Below are 18,935 nucleotides of genomic sequence, written 5' to 3'. Positions count from 1 at the left end.
CAGCATCGCCTCACCCTCGCCGTTGAGATCCCCAAAGGATGCAGGCCGCTCCGTGACCATGGCATCGAATGAACTCTAGAGGCGAAGACAGCCGGCGCGGCTGGATGTAGCAGTCAACGCCATCGGGAAGCGAGCGCGTCGGTCTGGCTCACGAGGCCTGTATCATACCGATTGTGCGCGCCTTGTGCAGAGATCTGTCTCACGGCAGGGTGATGCAGCGCTTCAGCGCGTGACGATAGGCATGATATATACCACCAGCATAGACCGAGCTGCGTATGCGGCTTCTCGCTGATAACGCGCTCAAGGGCAGATGAAAAGCATGGCGGTAGAGAGGAGTGATACAGGCAGGTAGGAGGGGGCGTGTCACGATGATACAGTGTCGATCTATAGACCGAGCTGCACATGAAGCATTTCGCCGCTCATCGTGCCCACGGGGCTGTTCGAGAGCGTGGCGCGCTCGCCCTGTGTCAGCCGGTTTTGGGAGGGAATCGGTATGATATTGGTGCGTGAAGGGGATGGTTTGGGAGGGCGCGTGACGGTAATACACAAGCACAATTTCCATTTGAACAGTCTGCCGCCATACTCTATGGCAGCGCCGCAGTCGTATCCTGTTGCTACGACGCGCTTTTGCTCTGCAAGATGCCTGCCGTGTCGTATCCTGATCCTACGACGCGCCTTTCGCTCTACAAAACGCCACCAATGCTATGCAACCCATGGGTATCTTTCGCTACCAAACGCCTTTCGTCGCCCAAAATCAAGCCTCAACCTCCTTTCCAGTCATGCGCACGCGATAAATGCAGGTGTGGTCTGGAGAGCCCCAGTTCTCCACGACCCTGACGGCGATCATTTGGGTCGTCAGACCAATACGCTCAGCCCCAACGCGCAGGTCGTAACTCCTAATGTAGTTGGATGAGTGGATGTCGTACTCATCGGCGACGATACACACCCAGCGCGATGGGTTATGCTTCGGTGGTGGACCGCACTCCCAGTCAAAGTGAAGGTCAAAGTCCTGATCAAGTAAAGCCTTCACGCGAAGGGCTTCCGTGGAGTTGTCGACTTGTGCCCATACCTCGTACTTCTTGGGTGCAGCAGCAATGTCGCGAGTTCCGCTGGCCGGGATGTGTTCCAAAGCAAACTCGCCAGGGTAGATCTTGTGCGGGTACTGGATTGCGATCTGACCCAGGGCCATTTCGTCGCCAGATGGAGCAGCGCACCAGCACTCAGCGCCTTCCTTCCAGTCACGCAAAGCAGAAGTAGGTGGTAGAGCCGGGACGAAAGGCAGAAGCGGCCAAGTTTTGAGGCCTGTGCGGTACAGGACCCAGTCGACCCAGCCTTGAGCCAAGACTGGATTCTTGTAGGTGGGCGATGTGTACAACGGCACGACCATAGCACCCAGGCCAATGGACAGGTAGTTGACCTCCCTCATACGCTTTTGCGCATTTTGAATAATCGTGGCGTAAGCAACGGCGCCGTTTTGGAGCCTTGCAAGAGGTGACTGCTTGATGGCGTCGTCGGCGACCTCAATGGCGATACCTCTGAACTCCTTGACCAAGTGTGTGCGGAAGCTCGCGACGGTCTCGTTGAAGTTGGCCATCATGTAGTCGTTGTTCTCAACGATGGCCTGCTGCATCTGATCATGTGTGACGATTTGCATGTTCTCGATCACGCCGTTGACCTCCGTTTGGAGGATGCCTCGGTGGGCTTGGATCAGGCGCTCCTCGTTGATCTCCATAAATTTGTCCCAAAGAGGTGCAGCGTCACTGCTGAGCATTTTCTCACCATATGCTTGTAGGAAATCATTGGTGAACTTCCATTGGCCGTCCTCAGTGATCATGGCCGTCAGAGGAGGTAGGATGCGCTTCAACTCCCGCAAAGTTTCGCCGTGCGTGTCAACAGTCTCCTTCAGCAGGCGAGCAGCCCATTCGTCGTTAGTGAGACGGGCGTAAACATTCTGATTGATCAAATACTGGTTTTGAGGCAGCGTGACGTTCGTGATGTTGATCATTTGAATCTGCGATCGTTAGCTCGGAACGGAACAATACGGCGGGGATACTTACTTCCGACATGGTCAATTCCGCGTTCTTCACATTGTACCATAATGCCTCCGCAGGCGTGCCGTGCCCATAGAGCAAAGTCCCCACGCGGTAGAAGAAAACATCGCGCTTAAGCGCGTACATTGCCGGTAGGGGTAACAAGCTGGCGAAGAGACCCAGACCGCCGAGTAGCCCGCTCATGATGACGAAGCCTAGCAAAAGCACAAAAAATATCTGCGCGCTGGGGACCGCGTACTTCCAGAATGTCCAGAAGAGGACTGTGATGCGCCAAGGCTCGACATCCTCCGGTAGCGCTTCGACTTGCTCAACAGGCGATTGACGTGCGGGCTCGACTGATGGTACTAGGGAAGGTGATGGCTCCTTCGGAGCGGTGGCGCGCTTCTGCGGTTCTGGGACTTTGTCATAGGAAAGACTTGTATCTAAGCGCGTGTCAGGACGCATGCCATCTCCTCTGGCTCCGGAATCTATACCATTTGGATCGCCGTCGTTGGTTTCGTCCTCAAGGTCTTCCTCTGGAAGGACTTCTGGTTCGACGCGCTTCTTGCTCTTGCGCGTGCGTGTGGTCGTTTCTGCTGCTGGTGTTGCTGCTGGTGCTGGTGTTGGCTCTTTGGCTGTGGCGGCACGCGTTCTGCGGAAGCCGGTGGTAGTGAAAGCGGCATCAATTTCTGCCGTGTCTGTGGTCATTTGCGAGTTCAGGTGTGTCTTGCCTGGTGCGCCATATGCGTGTGATTGCTTGGTCTGTAGTGCGGGAAGTGGTGTCTGCTGTCGGGATGATGCTGTTCTGGTCTGCCGACGTGGTGTGGGCGCTCCGCCATTGGGCACCGACATCTTGTCGGTGATGTGGTGTGGTCGAAGGAAACAAGTGAGCTTGTGAGGATTGATGTTTTGATATCGAGATGGCGGCGCTAGTGCTAGCGTGCCGCTACCCGCATGCAGCTCGGCTATAGCCGCAACGAAGGCGCGAAATCACTTTCTTCACTTCGTGATCACGTGCAAGTAGGCGACACGCTCCCACCAGCGGAGCTCATTTTGGCGAGAGGGTTCACACTGCGCCTGGTAGTATAACTTTTGTAGAGTCAGCGCGTCCGGAAGTGCGCTTTTGCATTCCTGCTCTCCTTCTCGAGTAAACAACTGACAGGGATTATCCCGACTAGCTCGAACCTTATTTGCGCGAGCCTCACGAAGGCACGCTCGAATGCCACCACCATCACCACCACAATTTGCTCTAAGCTGCTCACAGTACCTCTGGAGGGTTATCAGCCCAACGATGCTGTCGAAAAGAGCGACGCGCTCGATGCTTGTGAAGCCGAAGGCGTCTTTAGTAGGGCGCAGCTGCATCAGCTAGCGCAGCGTTGATTGGACGAAGTCCATCAACGCTAGCAGGCTAGTGCAGCACGTCTATTGGCTCAGTTCGTGTCGTGTGGAGGTTGCGGCTCTGGCCGAGCTTGCGAGGACGACCGCAGCCTCTATAGGATACGATAGATTAAGACATCCACCGCGCAGCACCATAGCGACGTGTGAGCCTGCGAACACTCAAGCGGAGGCTGCTGAGCCCAGCGGAGCGTCACAAACACCTCGCGACAAGAGCCTGCCGCAGGCAGAGGGGGGTCCAGGGGGCCTCCCCCGGAAACAAAGAAACAGCATTAACTTTAGCTTGTCGAAGGGCAGCGACGTGCGAAGGGCAGCGATAGTGAGAGCGCCTTAGGCGTACACATACGAGGCTTGGCTCCGCCGCCTCGCAGCACATTTTATACACCATGATTAACCCATGTATTCACGATTCACATAATCAGCGGCATCATTCTTCGTTCAAGCGCGCTATCAGTCGCTCATGCCGTACATCGCCTCAGCTACAAGGTCCATGGACTTGCATGTCAACGGGACTTCAGCCATACCACGCGTTAACTTGAGCTCAGCAGGCAATTGCCGCGCCACCCACGCGCTCTGACGATCTTCCGCAGCACTGGTCCTCAGTGCTCGCTATCACAAGACTACATGCACATTGCGCGTGACTGTGAGCCAACCTCCCGCACCTGCTCTGCATTCAACTAGCCATTCTACGCCTTCTGCAAAGATGATCGTAATACCATCCTTCTGCTAACACCATCATACAAATATCAGCGTCTATTAAGATACTGGCCATTCGACACCTGTCTCTTGCTCTGCCAGCCTGGGAGAAGAGCGAGGTGGGAGAGACAGGAGATGAACTTCGGAGCCTCATAATGGAGGAGATTGTTACTACAGCTTATAGTCAAGGGAGAGGAAGAAGTTCCGTCGTTTGAGTTCGAAGACTTGAGGGTGTTTGAGAAGTCCTCGGGGTTTTGGAGCAGTTCGCAAAGACGAAGGGAAGACACGATGAGGCGGATGAGGCATTCGATGGGAGGTTGAAGACAAAGGAGGAGTGGAGGAGTTTTACGTTCACCGATTGGGATGGGATTGGTAGTGAGCATTGGATTTGAGCGATGATGGAGGGTTTGTGGCATTAGGTGAAGACTCGGCTCGGCGAGTGGTCAAGACGACACCTTGCGCCAGGCCACGCGAGAGTGAGCAGCAACTCTTCACCATCCCATACAAGCGCAAGACTGACTTCATTCTGCGCGCTGGAGTGTCTTTCGCAACGACCGACATGTTTGAGAACACTGGAGGCGGTTCGCTCTTGAGGAGGTTCATGGCCGAGCAGCTGGCATTTATCATGTATCTGTGGAAGGGGGCGAATTATCAAGTGCTATCAAACTTCGACCATGTCGAAGGCGTCTTGATGTAGGTTGCGACTGCTTTGGCTGGATTCAACCGCAATCGAGCTGGGGTGGAAGAATTGCTCAAGCGAGGAGGGTAGTGAAAAGTACGTGATGGAAGAGTAGGACTGGTGGCAAGCTGCGGTAAGGATCAAGGCTAGGTTTCACCTGGATCTGGAGACAGAAGCTCGGTATCGAGCATGTGCAAAGGAGTGATGGTGACAGTGCACTGGATCACGAGCGTGCATATGCTTCCTCAGCGATCACGATCCCTGCATCGTCGATCAAGACTCAGTGATGAAGGCAGGCGCCGATGCCTTCGCCGACAGCCACCACGACGAAGAAGACCCAGATGCCTGCAAACTCATTCTCTACTACATCGTCAAAGGCTCAATGCCAGACATCGAGTTCCTTACTCCCGAGGCCAACACTGAATATCAAGAGCTCCTGACCGTGGCATGGTGCTTGTGCCATAAGCACGCCATGCCGAAGCTGCAGAACCTCCTCATGGCTCAGCTCCTGGTTCTGATACAAGAGGTGTACACTGAGCTGGATGACATCTCGGCAGCCTTCAAGAAGACCCCAGCAGGATCATCGTTGCGGAAGCTTATGGCCGAGCAGCTGATGTGCCGTATCTGCATGGGTGGATTGGAGGAGTGGCAGGTGCTTGAGAATGTCAGTGGTATCGAGGGAGCGATGGTGGAGATCGCGGACGCTTCGGGCGCCTACCATCGGGACAACGCGGTGTGGAACGATCGTGCAGGCGAGCAAAAGAAGCAGGCGTATATGGTCGAGGAGTGACCTGGTCTCTGCTCGGTCTAGTACTGCATTGAGAGAGGAGAGATTGCATGTTACAGAGCATGGGTCACAATTAAGACTGGACGAGGAAATCTGAAGTATAGCGGCTCATATCTCGGCTCTCCCCAGGGTACAGAAGCTCCACAAGGAAACGCTCAAACACGATAGCTCTAAATCAAATAGACTGGTACAGTCATCGACGGCACGAATCTCACATGCAAATGAAGCACTACAGCACAGAGTTTAGGCAACAATCTCCAGGGGGCTCACTTCGGACGCCGGAGATCGATGTGGTGAGGTCATGTGCATGCACCTGAGTGAATGAGACCGCACTAGCCATGTGAACGGAGAAGGTATCTGAGACATAGCGAAGTTCAACAAACATCATCAATGCAACTGCACGACTCGACCAGCCCAAACCATATCAATCACCACCACGATACCAATGAATACTAACACATCGTCAAATATGCCGGCCATGATGGCTGATTTTGGCAGTCTACTGAGGTGAGCTGCACGGTGTCAAGCGACAATGTGATGAGGGTACTAACCACAAGTGCAATGACTTGGAAGGTCGGCTTGTACGCATCGAGATCGAGCAGTGGGACAAAGCAGAGGAAGGGTACTTGACTAACGAGTACACGGTCTTGGAGCGTATAATGCGCAGAACGTCAAAGGGACTCCTTGAAAACAGCACTCAAGAGGGCGATGAATTGCGCATAGACGTCTATGCAGACCCCAACATTCCACACTCTCGCGAGGCATGCGAGCTGCTCATATACCACATCGTCAAAGGCTCTCTTCCCAGCACACCCAACAACGACCAGCAGGACTACTACTCCCTGTTGATGACAGCCTGGCAGGTCGGCGAGTCAAACCACTCACCAGAATTCCAGGATGCGGTCATGCTTTAGCTTTTGACCCTGCCACCCCAGGTCATCACCTCCAAATAACTTATGCTGGATATCTTCAGGGGTCACGAGGAAGGATCATCAATCAGGAAGCCCATGGCAGATCAAGTCGCTTGGGCGATAGGTTCTGGAGCAGCGCTACGAACTCCTAAACATGTTTGCGGACTGCACTGGTATCTTGAAGGCAGTGAGTGAATTGGTATGGTATCCTATTGGTTAATACTGGTTACCACGCGGTTGTTGGTAGGTACGGTATCGCCATCGTCGCTAGTGGTAGTGGTATGGTATTCTCACCTCACTAGCACCGGTAACCAGATCCAAATGAGGTATCCACTGCGCTCCAGTCGGATGGCTATCCGCAGTGGGTCACCACCAAAATAGCATGTTGCCGGAGTCGCGTAAATACGCGTGTTGTGTGTGTTCTCGTACCCCTCTTTCTTATTATCTATTCACCTCACTGCCGCCAATATGCCAGCCTTTCGATGGCCATTCACCTTGCCTTCGAAGAACACCACGAAGGTGACTCTATGCCTCAAGAACCCCAAGTTCGACGCTGAATTGCGGCTCGACGAGTTCAATATCGATGGTGTTACGTACACGCGCAAGAACGCCGTCCAGCAGCTGAAGAAAGGGCGTACGAAGACCTCTCCAATATAGGCCTATAGAGAGGCGTTAGTGCGTAATAGCGATTTAAGAGAGGTGTATTACTGCTACAACTATGAGCTCGAGAATAGGCCGCAATCGCTGCCTATGATGAACGGCAATCAAGGTCCACTTGTCTATCGTCAGAGCTATCAGATGAACAAGCGTGGTAAGCCTATTACCGTTGTTGAAGAGCCTGAAGAGAGCTCGTAGTCGCAGACCTTCATCAACTTCACCCTAGTTCGAAAGTTCGATGAATTTAAGCGCCTGCTTATCCGGTAGATTGTGTATTGTCATATAGCCTTCCGTATAGTAGAGAACACCTACTTTCGAGAGCTAGTATCTTGCTTATTATCCAAGATCGGTATATACCTACCGAAGGCTAGTACTACGATTCGAAAGTAGGTTATCTATAAATACGAGAATTAGAAGGCTCAGCTAGTAGTAGAGCTGCTAAATGCCCTTAGCGATATTCACATCTCTTTCGACGTCTAGACCTCGCCTAACTATTACTCTATCGTGAGTGTTTATAGCTATTATATCTACCGTAGCGGCAAGCGTTGTACTAAGCTCTTGGCCTTTAGAAGACTGCGTAGTGACCATATAGGCGAGAATATCGCATCAGCCCTATAGGAGGTGTTCTAGGAGTACCGGCTCTTAGGTAAGATCGGATTTATTGTCGCGGATAATGCTACTAACAACGACACGGCGATTGAGGTCCTACTATAACGGATGTATCTAGAGATGAAGGCCTATCATCGTAAGGGCCGCCGCCTTCGTTATTTCGGTCATCTCGCTAATCTCTACGCTAAATCGCTACTCCTAGGAGAAGGCTCGGGAAGGGCGCTCTAGGAGCTCGAATTGGATATCGAACGCGGCGCTATTGACGCAGTATACGAGTTCTAGTTGAAGCGAGGAGCGGTTAGCAAGCTGTACAATATAATAAGGTGGATTAGGGCCTTAATATAGAGGTTGGATAAGTTCTCGGAGGTAGTAGGTGGTAAAGGATTAGAGGAATTCGATAAGCTAAAGGTAAGTAGGATCTTGTACGTGATGACGCTAAGGCTTATCCAAGCTTATCTATTGGCTTTCGGCCGCTTCTAAACGCCTCCGACGCTCTACCGGCGGTACTTCGCAACTTCGAACATCTCCCTAAAAACACCTCCTAGCTAACCTAGTATCTTATAGCTCATTCAAGACAACTCTATACGATAGAACAGCTTCTATTACATAATCGGACGAGCGCTTACTATCAAGGAACGTGTCGACACGTTTTGTATACGACACCGCGACGATACGACTATCCGAAAGAACATGCTCTCCCCGAACGATTGGGCGTAGCTAGATTCCCTCTATAACACCCTCTAGGTCTTCGAGATAGGTACGATAGATACGTAGGGCGAGAAGAAGCACCTATACGACTAGTATCCGACTCTATGCTTCGTGCTTGATACACTCGATAGGTACAAAGAGCAATTTGAAGAGGAAGTAAGGAATGACGACTCCTACGAATATCTCTCCGCGTGTTGCGCTATAAGCTAGTCTAAGGCCGAGAAGTACTTCGGACTCGCAGATCAGATGCCTGTCTTTTACGCCGCTATAATGCTCAATCCTATCTAGAAGCAGGAGTGGTTTAAAGACATGTAGTCGGCCGGCACTAAAGAGTAGTAGAATTGGATCAATACTACCCTCGCGCAAGTGCAAGAGCTCTAGACAGACTTCTATAAGCTAGCCGATTAGATAGCTATAACACCTGCTGAAGAGCCGGCGTCTAAGAAGCGTAAGAATAAGAAGGGCAAGGCACTAGCGGCATCTCAATCTTAGCCTTCACAACCGGTTATTGTTAAGGACAATAACGACCTTCGAAGCGTACTTAACAACAAGTACAAGCGGCGGAGGGTTAACGAGCTTCTTATACCTACTGTCAAGCGTGACTCGCTTAAGAAGTACCTGGCTAGCACTTATGAGATTAACCTATAAGCTAACAAGTCTGCTGAGCAGATTAAGGCCGACAATATAGCTCTATACGATGTCCTTAGATACTGGTACCGACACCGTGAGATAGAGCCGGAGCTAGCGAGGTTTGCGTTCGATACACTCGCTATTCCGCTTATGTCGGACTCTCCAGAGCGCTCCTTCAGCTCAGGCCGTGATATGATTATATACAGACGCTCAAACCTTATAGACACCATCATTGAAGCCTGTAGCTGTCTACGCAGCTAGTACGGAGCACCAGGTAGTGACGATGTGGACGATGAGGTGGCTATCGAGAATGACTATAAGGACAACTTCTTCACACGAGCTATAAAGCCTGGACCGGAGGTTGTAGTGATAGCAAGCAGCAGCAGCGGCAGCAACACCTTGTGAAGATACAGACCTTCCTAATTAGGAAAGTGGTCACCAACTAGTATGTATTGGTAGGCTTATTCAGCTATAGGTTATTGGTATGGTATGGACAAGATGAGTACCGGTAACCATACCAATACACTCACTGCTTGAAGGAGATCTTTGGTGCTTTGTCTGAGTATCACGGTGACTATGGAGCCTTTGAGAATCGGGCGAGGGGGCAGAAGAGGGGCAAACATATGCTTAAAGGATGATGGATGGCTAGCAGGGCATCGCGAGCTGGGGATTTCGTCCCCAGAGTGACCTCGAGGTGCAGTCTGGGAGAGATGCTTGGAGCTCGAGACTACTAGCAGAAACGAAAGCTTGAATAAGAGGCGTATCACAGTTGCAAATTGCATTCATGCTTCGGTTGATCAAGTTGGAAGTGGAGTGTATCGGCTTCGAGTTGCGTCTGTGCGGCTCCACGTGATGATGGCAGGTGAATGATCTGTCTCGGCGAGACCTATAAGATTTCATGCACCTCGTGCTCTTTCTTCTCCTAACATCAGTCGAACCTCTTCCGAACCACCGACAACGGAAGTCTCGACCCTTCCGCGCTTGAAACCAAGGATCGACTCACCCAACAAGCCTAGAACATCCTAGCACCATCAAACATCTTCGCACCACCGACCATGCCTACACTTGCGTAGATCCTCGCTGACAGGGCCCAAGACAAAGTCGCAAAATCCATCGACCTCGTCGCCGCCACTGACTGTCCCACTCACGTAAGTCCCAGACAGCCGCTTCGTGCTCTGCTGGTAGAACACTCACTAACCCAACATCCAGCCCACCGTAATGACTTGTCCCTGCCCCACCGCTATGGCTCAGCTCAGTCCTCGCAACCACGCCTGGTGCAAGCCCATCTGTTGCTGCATATGACCTTCGAGGCCGAGCTTCTGAGCAAACCCCACAAAGCGATTTGCACGCCAGGGTTCTGTCGAGCAGCTTCAGCTGATAGTCGGTAACTGGGAGCTACCACTGGCTATTTCCTAGCATTGGGGCGAATGGGTCCTGGAGCAGGTTCCATGTCAACACAGATTGTGAATGATCAAAATTGTATGAAGCAGCCTTCCTCAAGCGTCGGGGACGAACAGTCCAGTCGGACCTCAAGCCCCTCCGGTAGCGCTGAGCCATACTCACAGGGTATGCTGTCCAATAGCTCACTCAAGAACAAAGAGGGGCCGGAGAATGTCAATCGCTTCATATACACACATATCTCGTCTCTTAGCCCCACAATCCTCATTCAACAGATCGTCATCATCACCTCCCAAAATCTCTCCCCGCCCTCTCCTCTCCATCCTCCTGCAACTCGTACGCCGGCCTATACGTCTCCCCCTCGCTGCCCTCCCTCCTCAACTTCGGATTCGGATGCGTGTCATCGATCCCGCCCAAACTCGTGTACCCCCTATCATAAAGCTCACAATATTCCACATCTAACTCCCTTATAAAGGTCCAAATCTCCCTATAATGCCAATCGATCACAGGATGGATTCGCATGAAATCGGGCCATCCATGATCTGTTCGGTCGAAATATGTGAGAGCGGCGCCGTGAGGGTCGTTCCGGCGGGTGCCGACGAAGATGGCTTTGACTGAGGGCGCGTCGGCGAGGTAGGCGGTGAAGGCGGCACGCATGGGGAGGGAGTAGCGAGCGAGGGAGAGGTGGTATTTCTGGACCGAGTGGTCGACGAAGGAGGTTACGGAGGGGAAGGTGTTGGGTGTGACGATGTAGACGGAGCGGAGGGAGGGTTGGAGGGCGAATGCTCGGGATTTTGGTGATGGTCGTGAGCCATTGGTTTGTTGTTGCGAGCCGTTCGAAAGACCATTGTCCAATGGTTCGTGCGGTTGGCCGGTAGCGTGGGTGTGCAGAGCAGCGAGGTAGAGGATTAGGAGCACCAGGCAGTCTTTCCCGCCATTGTAGGAGAAGGAGAGGGCATCGAGGCTATAGTGTACAGACATTAGTATGCACCATTCCTTCCGTATTCCATACAATGCGTCTCCGGGTCGACTTACCTATACCTCTCCAACGCCTCCCCAATAACCCCCAAACTGATCCTCGTCTGCCTCTGTACCTCCCGTATCCTATCCGTCTCCGGCTCTCTCCCCAACAGCTCATACACTCTCTTATGTATCCTTTCACATTGCTCCGCCAACGACTGCGCCGGTTTGATCTCGTCCTTCAGCGGTGGTGCTGTCGCTTTCGCCGAGGTCCCTTCATCGCTGCGCATTGCCGAGATCGGGTTTCGTATACATGTAGTGAACGTCGAAGTGCGGGCTGAGGGTAAGGAAAGCCGAGTATTACGAGCGCATTGTCTGTACAACAAACGAACTGAAGTCAGCATGGATGGATGAGAGGAGACGATATCCGAAGACATAACAATCGGGACCCTGATGCGGCTCGAGCAGTGAAGTGGGGGCGAGTCGGCGAGGCGGGGTGGGTTTTGACAGGGCTGATATGGAATGGTATCGAAGACAATCTGAACTCACGTTACGGTTTCGATCTCGTACATTATAGCAAGTCATAGTATGGGGCTACATATACGGCTTCCCTCCATTGTGCGCACTTGACAGAATGCACAGTGTCGCTCGCTCCGTACGTCCAAGCTGATCGCCGATCGGACATCGATGCCGTAGACGGTAAGCCGGGGTTTGACAACCAGGCTTGCCAGGATATCGGGTAAGGTCTGGTATAGTCACACCGGAAGGTCTGCTTAGCCAACCCTGAGAGGCGCTGGCATTCTTTCGGGCCTTGCATTGGTAGCCAGACTCCAGCTCTCCGGTTGCAGGCGAATGACCATGTCTTTGAACCGGACCTCAGATGTACGGATCGTTGGTTAAACTCCCTCGTTGAATGTCCGACCTCTTGGCCATGGCAATACTGCTATCCTCTCAAAATGTCCTTGATCATCCTCTGTTGATAGTGTTCCCACTTCCTTTCGGGTTCGCCTCGACATATTCATCCCACTCCCTCGCCTTCATGGTCTCTTGATCTGCCAAATCGTAGTCGTCCTCGTCTACGACTTTCTGTACTTGACTTTGTGGTCCGCCGCCATCGATCATGCCTCCTCGTTTTCTCTCCTCCTCCAGATACTCGTCAATACTCATCGTAGGCAAGCTATGGTCCGGTCTGAAGACACCATCTTTGAACTCCGTCCTCTTGCTTGTCAAAGTAAAAGGTCGCAGCGGCTTCCCGTTCTTGTCCAGCAGTGGACTCTTGAGACCAGCTGACAAATGAGGCGTGTCCAGTCGTTCACTGTACCCATCGCGTTGTCGCGTCCGATCGCGAACGTCGTCGGGCTGCCGCCTGTGGTCGGGAGGCGGCGCAGGTGGTGCGAGGGACAATATGTGCAGCTCCTGAGCTATTGACTCCAGGGACGCGAAAGTCTGATGCGTGCAGTACGCTATGTTAGTAAGCTGCAAGTCGCGGTATACACCGTCATCGTTGTCTACTGTCTTCGGGTTCTGCCGAAGGTATTCCAATTTCTGCTTCATCGCCTTCTCTTCCTTAAAGCGCTTGATCTTGACATCTCTTCGCGATGCTGGATCGGTGGTGGATGCCGTGGAGAAGGTGGTGGGCGACTCGTCGTACTGTTCGAGGAGCTTCGCATCGTCCTTCGAGAGGAGGTCGTAATTGTCCAGCTGCTTCAGGTACTTTTCATAGCTTTTCTGAGCTCGCTGAAGATTGGCCTTGCGCTGCTCGTAACCATTGATTCGAAGAACCAGCTCGGCGACTCGGTAGTTGAGCAGCAGATATTGTAGATCGGTCGAGGTGATGTCCTCCAGGCCTTCGTTTGGACTAAACAGCGAGATCTGATCTGCAATCTTGACGCACTGTTCAAATAGCTGTATTGCGGCAAGCAGACTCTCCTGGAATGTTTCTGAGTGGCTGCTGAAGCTGTTCTCGATCGTACTTCGTTTCGACTCTGCCTCGGCATATGCTGATCGTAGACTCCGTGGTTCTTCTGCCATGATGCTGTCTCGTGCGTTAACACAGCAGGTGGTGATACCAGGGAAGATGAAGATGTCCCTCACCTCTCGCAGATCACATGCCCACGTGGCGTGCATGCAGGGATCTACCCGGCGTACCTGCCGCGCCAAAACACCGCCAGGTACAAAAGCGCCAAACACAAACGCCGTCTTTCCAACACACCAAACATACATGCAAGCTAGCATGCACCTAGCCTGCCCACCTCTTGCTCCTCAAGCACACCACCACTGCTTGCTTGCTCCATCTCCACTCACTTGACACAGCACTAACACCACCGCGCCAGCATGGGCGCGCCAGAACTGCTACGCGTACCAGACGCGGAAGACGATGAGCGCGACGCCAGCTCTGTAGCATCTGATGCCGAAGACGATGCACCAGTGACCGGTCCAGCCAACACCTGGCAACTCAAGAGACGCGCTCAAAAGGCCATCTTCGAGTCATGGCTTGTCAGTCCAGCTGGTGAAGAAGCACGCAAGCCACGTACCAAGGACGGCCGCCTTAAGGAGGAGGTCGATGACCAGCAGTCCATTCACTCGCTATTGGCCCAGCAACAACAAGGCACGCAGATCGTCAAGAATCCACGAGAGTATCAGATCGAGCTTTTTGAACGTGCCAAGAAAGAGAACACCATCGCCGTGCTCGATACTGGATCTGGCAAGACACTGATTGCCGTGCTACTGCTTCGCTGGGTCATTGATAATGAGATCGAGAGGAGAGCAGCTGGTCATCCACCCAAAATCTCCTTCTTCCTGGTCGCATCGGTGACATTGGTCTATCAGCAATTCTCCGTTCTGGAGTGCAACCTGGATCACAAAGTCATACGCCTTTGCGGTGCCGACAATGTCGATAGATACAGCGCAGGAGACTGGACTCAAATCTTTCACGAGAACAAAGTTGTGGTGTGCACTGCCGAGATCCTCTTTCAGTGCTTGTCTCGAAGCTTCTTGTCGATGAAGCAGATCAACCTTTTGATCTTCGATGAAGCGCACCACACCAAAAAGAACCACTCTTACGCCAGGTTTGCTCATGGCCGTTCCCTCATATCTTGGCCCATTACTGACAGGTACAGAATCATCAAAGACTTCTATATACCCGAGCGACGCGAGTTGCGACCACGTGTTTTTGGCATGACTGCAAGTCCAATCGATGCCAAGGTCGACGTTATTCAGGCGGCGTCGGAGCTTGAGAGCCTCCTGGATTGCAAGATTGCTACGACTCAGGTACGTTCGTGAAGGGTGCCACTCATCGAGCCGTGGCCTAGACTGCAGTGGAGCGTGCGAGGCATCCACTGCACGAGGCGCTTCCCTCCACTATTTGCAGCATGGTTCAAGGCGCTGCCACCTGCTTCTTGGGTACGACTGACACACTTCGTAGGATATGAGCCTTGCAGAAGCCACCAAAAGCATCACCGAGGAGATCCTGCGGTACGATGCCTTGCCACAACGATGCTTTGAGACACCTCTCCTGCAAGACCTAAAGTCACGATTCGCGCACATCGAAGTGTTTGCGCCTACTTTCCAGCGTGCCGCAGAAGTGGCGCGTCATCTTGGCCGCTGGTGTGCGGACGCCTTTCTTCTTCACGCTTTGTCGCCTGAGAAATCTAGGAGGTACTCAGTCGAGGTCGAAAAGAAGTGGCATGCGCGTAAAGGCACTCAAAAATTGGCCGAGCTCGATCAAGCCGTTGAAGAAGTCCAGCATGCGACCGACTACATTCAGCAGCAGTCCCATGTTCTCGACGAGTTCTCATGGCAGTCGGATCTGAGCTCGAAGGTGCATCAGCTCGACCGTTACCTTCGAATGCAATTCGAGCGCGAGTCCAATCATCGCGCGATCGTCTTCGTTGACAGGCGGTACACAGCACGCCTACTACACATTCTTTTCACTCGACTGAGAGGAAAGGTAGGGACCGACCACTTGAAAGGCCATTTTCTGGTTGGCTCGAACGGTGGTGGCATCGACGAGGATTCTGTCTCCTTCAAACAGCAAGTCCTCACTCTGATCAAGTTCCGGAAAGGCGAGCTGAATTGCTTGTTTGCCACCTCTGTCGCTGAGGAAGGACTCGATGTGCCAGACTGCAACCTCGTCGTTCGATTCGACATGTACAACACCATGATCCAGTACATCCAGTCGCGTGGTCGTGCTAGGAACCAGAACTCCAAGTTCATCCACATGGTCGAGAAGGGCAATTGTGCGCATCAACAAACTCTTGGCGAGGTCCGCTGGCAGGAGACCAGCATGCGCAGATTCTGCGACCAACTGCCTGAAGATCGGAAACTACAAGGTACGTTTCTGAAGGGTGTCAGGCACGAAGCAGCGTCAAGACTATGGTGAACATGGAGCGCGTCGTGCAGCGGATATCTCACGCGGTCCACCATAGTCTAAGACACTGCCACGTGGTCCTCGAGCATAGCTAACGTCCTTCTGTTTGTAGGCAACCAAGATCATCTCGAAGTGCTCCTGGAGAGGGAGAAAGACATTCAGGTCCGCATAGAGCCCACGTCTGGAGCGAAACTGACCTATGGCAACGCGCTGAATTACATCGCGAACTTTGTCTCAGCCATCCCCACCGATAGCGATGAGCCGCAGCACCCAACGTATGAGGTTCAGGCTCGTGGCCAAAAGTTCCAAGCGGAGGTTATGCTGCCAAACAACGCTCCTGTGCGGTCAGTCGTCGGCCTCATCCGTTCCAGAAAGGGACTTGCAAAGCGCTCTGCGGCGTTCAACGCTTGCATTGAACTTCGCAAACTAGCCTACTTCGACGCTTACTTCATGCCAACGTACACCAAGAAGCTGCCAGCCATGCGCGACGCCCTTTTGGCGGTGGACATGAAGAAGCAGCGCGGGTATGCGATGCGTGTGAAGCCGAGCATATGGGCGGAGCAGAGAGGGAATGTTCCTGGTCAGCTCTATGTCACGGTCGTCGACTTTCCAAAAGGTCTTGATCGACCACATCAATCTATCGCCTATCTGACCAGGACACGCATGCCCAACTTTCCGGCATTTTCGGTTCACCTGAACGACGGTCGTAAGAAGTCCGTTGTCTCAAGAAGCTTGACGAAGCCGATTGTACTGAGAGGTGACGAGCTTGCCCAGTTCACAAAGTTCACACTGCGGGTCTTCGAGGATGTCTTCAGCAAATTGTACGAAGAGGACAGTGCCCAGATGTCGTACTGGCTAGCACCTGCAACAGTGCAGCTTTCTGGTCAGGACAACGACAATGAGCACATTGCGAACAGCGATCCCAACACAGTCATCGACTGGGCTCTTCTCGATGATGTGTTCGTCGTTGGAGAGCGCAAGTGGACTCCCGAAACGCCTAAACAGGATCTGACGAATCTTTTCCTGGTCGATGTCTGGGATGGTAGTCGCAAATTTTACTCCAAAGGCGTTGACCCTTCGAAGAAGGCGACAGATGCAATTCCTGAAGGTGTCGCAAAGTCCAAGCTTACTGGCACAATCCTGGATTACAGTATCAGCCTGTGGAAGAAAGCTCGACAAGAGCGAGATGCTACTTGGTCTCGACAGCAGCCAGTTGTCGAAGCAGAGAAGATCTTGACAGCACGTAAGAATATGCTCGCGCCCCCGGAGCAGAAAGAAGTCAAGCAGATAACCAAAGCATTTCTGTGCGTACAGCCACTGCGTATCTCGACCTTACGACCGGAGATTGCAGCACCATTGTTCATCTGGCCAGCAATCATATATCGGTTCGAGTCTCACTTAATCAGTCAAGAGGGCTGCGACATTGTTGGAGTCGAATGTGGGCCAGAGCTCGCGCTTGCTGCTTTCACAAAAGATTCGGACAACTCAGGTGAACATGAAGCAGCAGAGCAGGTGAACTTCCAGCGTGGAATGGGCGAGAACTACGAGCGCCTGGAGTTCATCGGAGATACTTTTCTCAAGACGGCCACGACTCTGTCGACATTCATCCTGAATCCGAACGAGAACGAGTTCGAGTTCCACGTTCGCCGAATGCTGATGCTCTGCAACAAGAACCTTTTTCACACTGCTAGGGAGCTCAAGCTCTATGAGTATATTCGCAGCTTGGCCTTCAATCGGCGATTATGGTATCCGGAGGGTATGAAGCTGCTGGCAGGCACTGGTGTTGTCAAAGGCGAGGAGAAGGTGATGTGGCACGAGCCCCGAGATCATGCACTTGGCGAGAAGACCATTGCAGATGTTTGCGAGGCGCTTATTGGAGCCGCTTTCATCACTCATGACCGTCCAGGCGCTTGGAAGCCCGAGCACTGGGAAAGCGCCATACGAGCCGTGACGACGCTCGTTAACAACCAAGATCACAAGATGCTGACATGGGATGACTACAAAGCAGCCTATGTGAAGCCGGCCTACCAGATTCAAGAAGCCACTGCGGTACAGAAAGATCTGGTAAACAAGGTGGAGCTCGAGCACAACTATCGATTCCGGTACCCACGATTGCTCTATTCAGCGTTCATGCATCCCTCGATGCCTTTTATGCACGAGAAAGTGCCGAACTACCAACGCCTGGAATTCCTGGGCGATGCGCTCCTCGACATGGCCAGCATCACCTACCTCTTTCACAAGTACCCGGACAAGGACCCACACTGGCTCACCGAGCACAAGATGGCCATGGTGTCGAACAAGTTCCTGGGAGCACTTTGCGTCAACATTGGCTTCCACAAGCATCTTCGTCATCATCACGCGAAGCTTGAGCACCAATGCCGCGAGTACGCCATCGAGCTCTTAGAAGCCAGACGTGTCGCCGGCGAGAGCAGAGACTACTGGACCACGGTTAGCGACCCGCCCAAGTGCCTTCCTGACATCGTCGAAGCATACATCGGCGCTGTCTTCATCGACTCGGACTTCAATTACGCCGAAGTTCAGCGTTTCTTCGACGAGCACGTCCGTTGGTACTTCGAAGACATGAAGATATACGACACATTCGCGAACAACCACCCCTGCACGCATCTGCATAACATGCTGCAAACCACTTTCGGATGCATGGACTATCGTCTCATGGCGAAGGAGTTGCCTAGTGCGGATGGGATGGAGAGGAAGGATGTGGTTGCTGTAGTCATGATTCACGACCAGATCGTGGCCCATAGCAGCGGCAAGAGTGGCAGGTACGCGAGGTTGAGAGTTGCGAACAAAGCGCTCGAAGTGCTCGAGGGTTTGGTCGCATTCGAGTATCGGGCGAAGTTCCGGTGCAACTGTAAGGTAGATGATGAGCACGGTCCGGTCACATTGCTGGAGGGACAGCCGGAGCAGGGCGATATGGTGGATTGTGCTCCTGGCTTGTGCGAGGTTTGAGGTGAGGTGCGTGAGGCTTGGACGAAGCAGCTCAAGATCACCGAATGCGGGATCTTGCAGTGTACGATAGACAGAATGTGACGAGACCAATGAAGCATGAGGCATGAATTCCAGCATCGGGGAAGTGAAGTCGTCTGGT

At 52.8% G+C, this 18,935-nt stretch overlaps 6 protein-coding genes across 6 annotated transcripts; 3 read left to right on the top strand and 3 right to left on the bottom strand.

Moving 5' to 3' along the window:
- Window positions 1-754: 754 nt before the first annotated feature.
- CLAFUR5_11344 (uncharacterized protein) lies at window positions 755-2,882 on the bottom strand (the record flags this gene model as incomplete). Its single annotated transcript, XM_047910492.1, has 2 exons — window positions 755-2,011; window positions 2,058-2,882. 2 exons carry the CDS (start codon window positions 2,880-2,882, stop codon window positions 755-757), a joined length of 2,082 nt encoding a protein of 693 aa, XP_047765379.1.
- A 2,204-nt stretch (window positions 2,883-5,086) lies between these two features.
- CLAFUR5_11343 (uncharacterized protein) lies at window positions 5,087-5,590 on the top strand (the record flags this gene model as incomplete). The annotated part of the gene is made up of 1 exon (XM_047910491.1): window positions 5,087-5,590. The coding sequence occupies one exon, from the start codon at window positions 5,087-5,089 to the stop codon at window positions 5,588-5,590; it is 504 nt and encodes a 167-aa protein (XP_047765372.1).
- A 478-nt stretch (window positions 5,591-6,068) lies between these two features.
- On the top strand, window positions 6,069-6,501 carry CLAFUR5_11342 (uncharacterized protein; the record flags this gene model as incomplete). The annotated part of the gene is made up of 2 exons (XM_047910490.1): window positions 6,069-6,094; window positions 6,255-6,501. 2 exons carry the CDS (start codon window positions 6,069-6,071, stop codon window positions 6,499-6,501), a joined length of 273 nt encoding a protein of 90 aa, XP_047765373.1.
- Window positions 6,502-10,785: 4,284 nt separating this feature from the next.
- Window positions 10,786-12,032, bottom strand: CLAFUR5_11341 (putative FAD synthase; the record flags this gene model as incomplete). Its single annotated transcript, XM_047910489.1, has 3 exons — window positions 10,786-11,464; window positions 11,536-11,835; window positions 12,010-12,032. The coding sequence occupies 3 exons, from the start codon at window positions 12,030-12,032 to the stop codon at window positions 10,786-10,788; spliced, it is 1,002 nt and encodes a 333-aa protein (XP_047765374.1).
- A 394-nt stretch (window positions 12,033-12,426) lies between these two features.
- Window positions 12,427-13,491, bottom strand: CLAFUR5_11340 (uncharacterized protein; the record flags this gene model as incomplete). The annotated part of the gene is made up of 1 exon (XM_047910488.1): window positions 12,427-13,491. The coding sequence occupies one exon, from the start codon at window positions 13,489-13,491 to the stop codon at window positions 12,427-12,429; it is 1,065 nt and encodes a 354-aa protein (XP_047765375.1).
- Window positions 13,492-13,794: 303 nt separating this feature from the next.
- CLAFUR5_11339 (Dicer-like protein 1) lies at window positions 13,795-18,796 on the top strand (the record flags this gene model as incomplete). The annotated part of the gene is made up of 4 exons (XM_047910487.1): window positions 13,795-14,528; window positions 14,580-14,730; window positions 14,885-15,791; window positions 15,942-18,796. The coding sequence occupies 4 exons, from the start codon at window positions 13,795-13,797 to the stop codon at window positions 18,794-18,796; spliced, it is 4,647 nt and encodes a 1,548-aa protein (XP_047764959.1).
- Window positions 18,797-18,935: the final 139 nt, after the last annotated feature.

The sequence above is a fragment of the Fulvia fulva genome, chromosome 8, assembly GCF_020509005.1.
Source record: "Fulvia fulva chromosome 8, complete sequence".
Taxonomy (NCBI): Eukaryota; Fungi; Ascomycota; class Dothideomycetes; order Mycosphaerellales; family Mycosphaerellaceae; genus Fulvia; species Fulvia fulva.
This window is presented reverse-complemented; position numbering and strand designations above follow the sequence as displayed.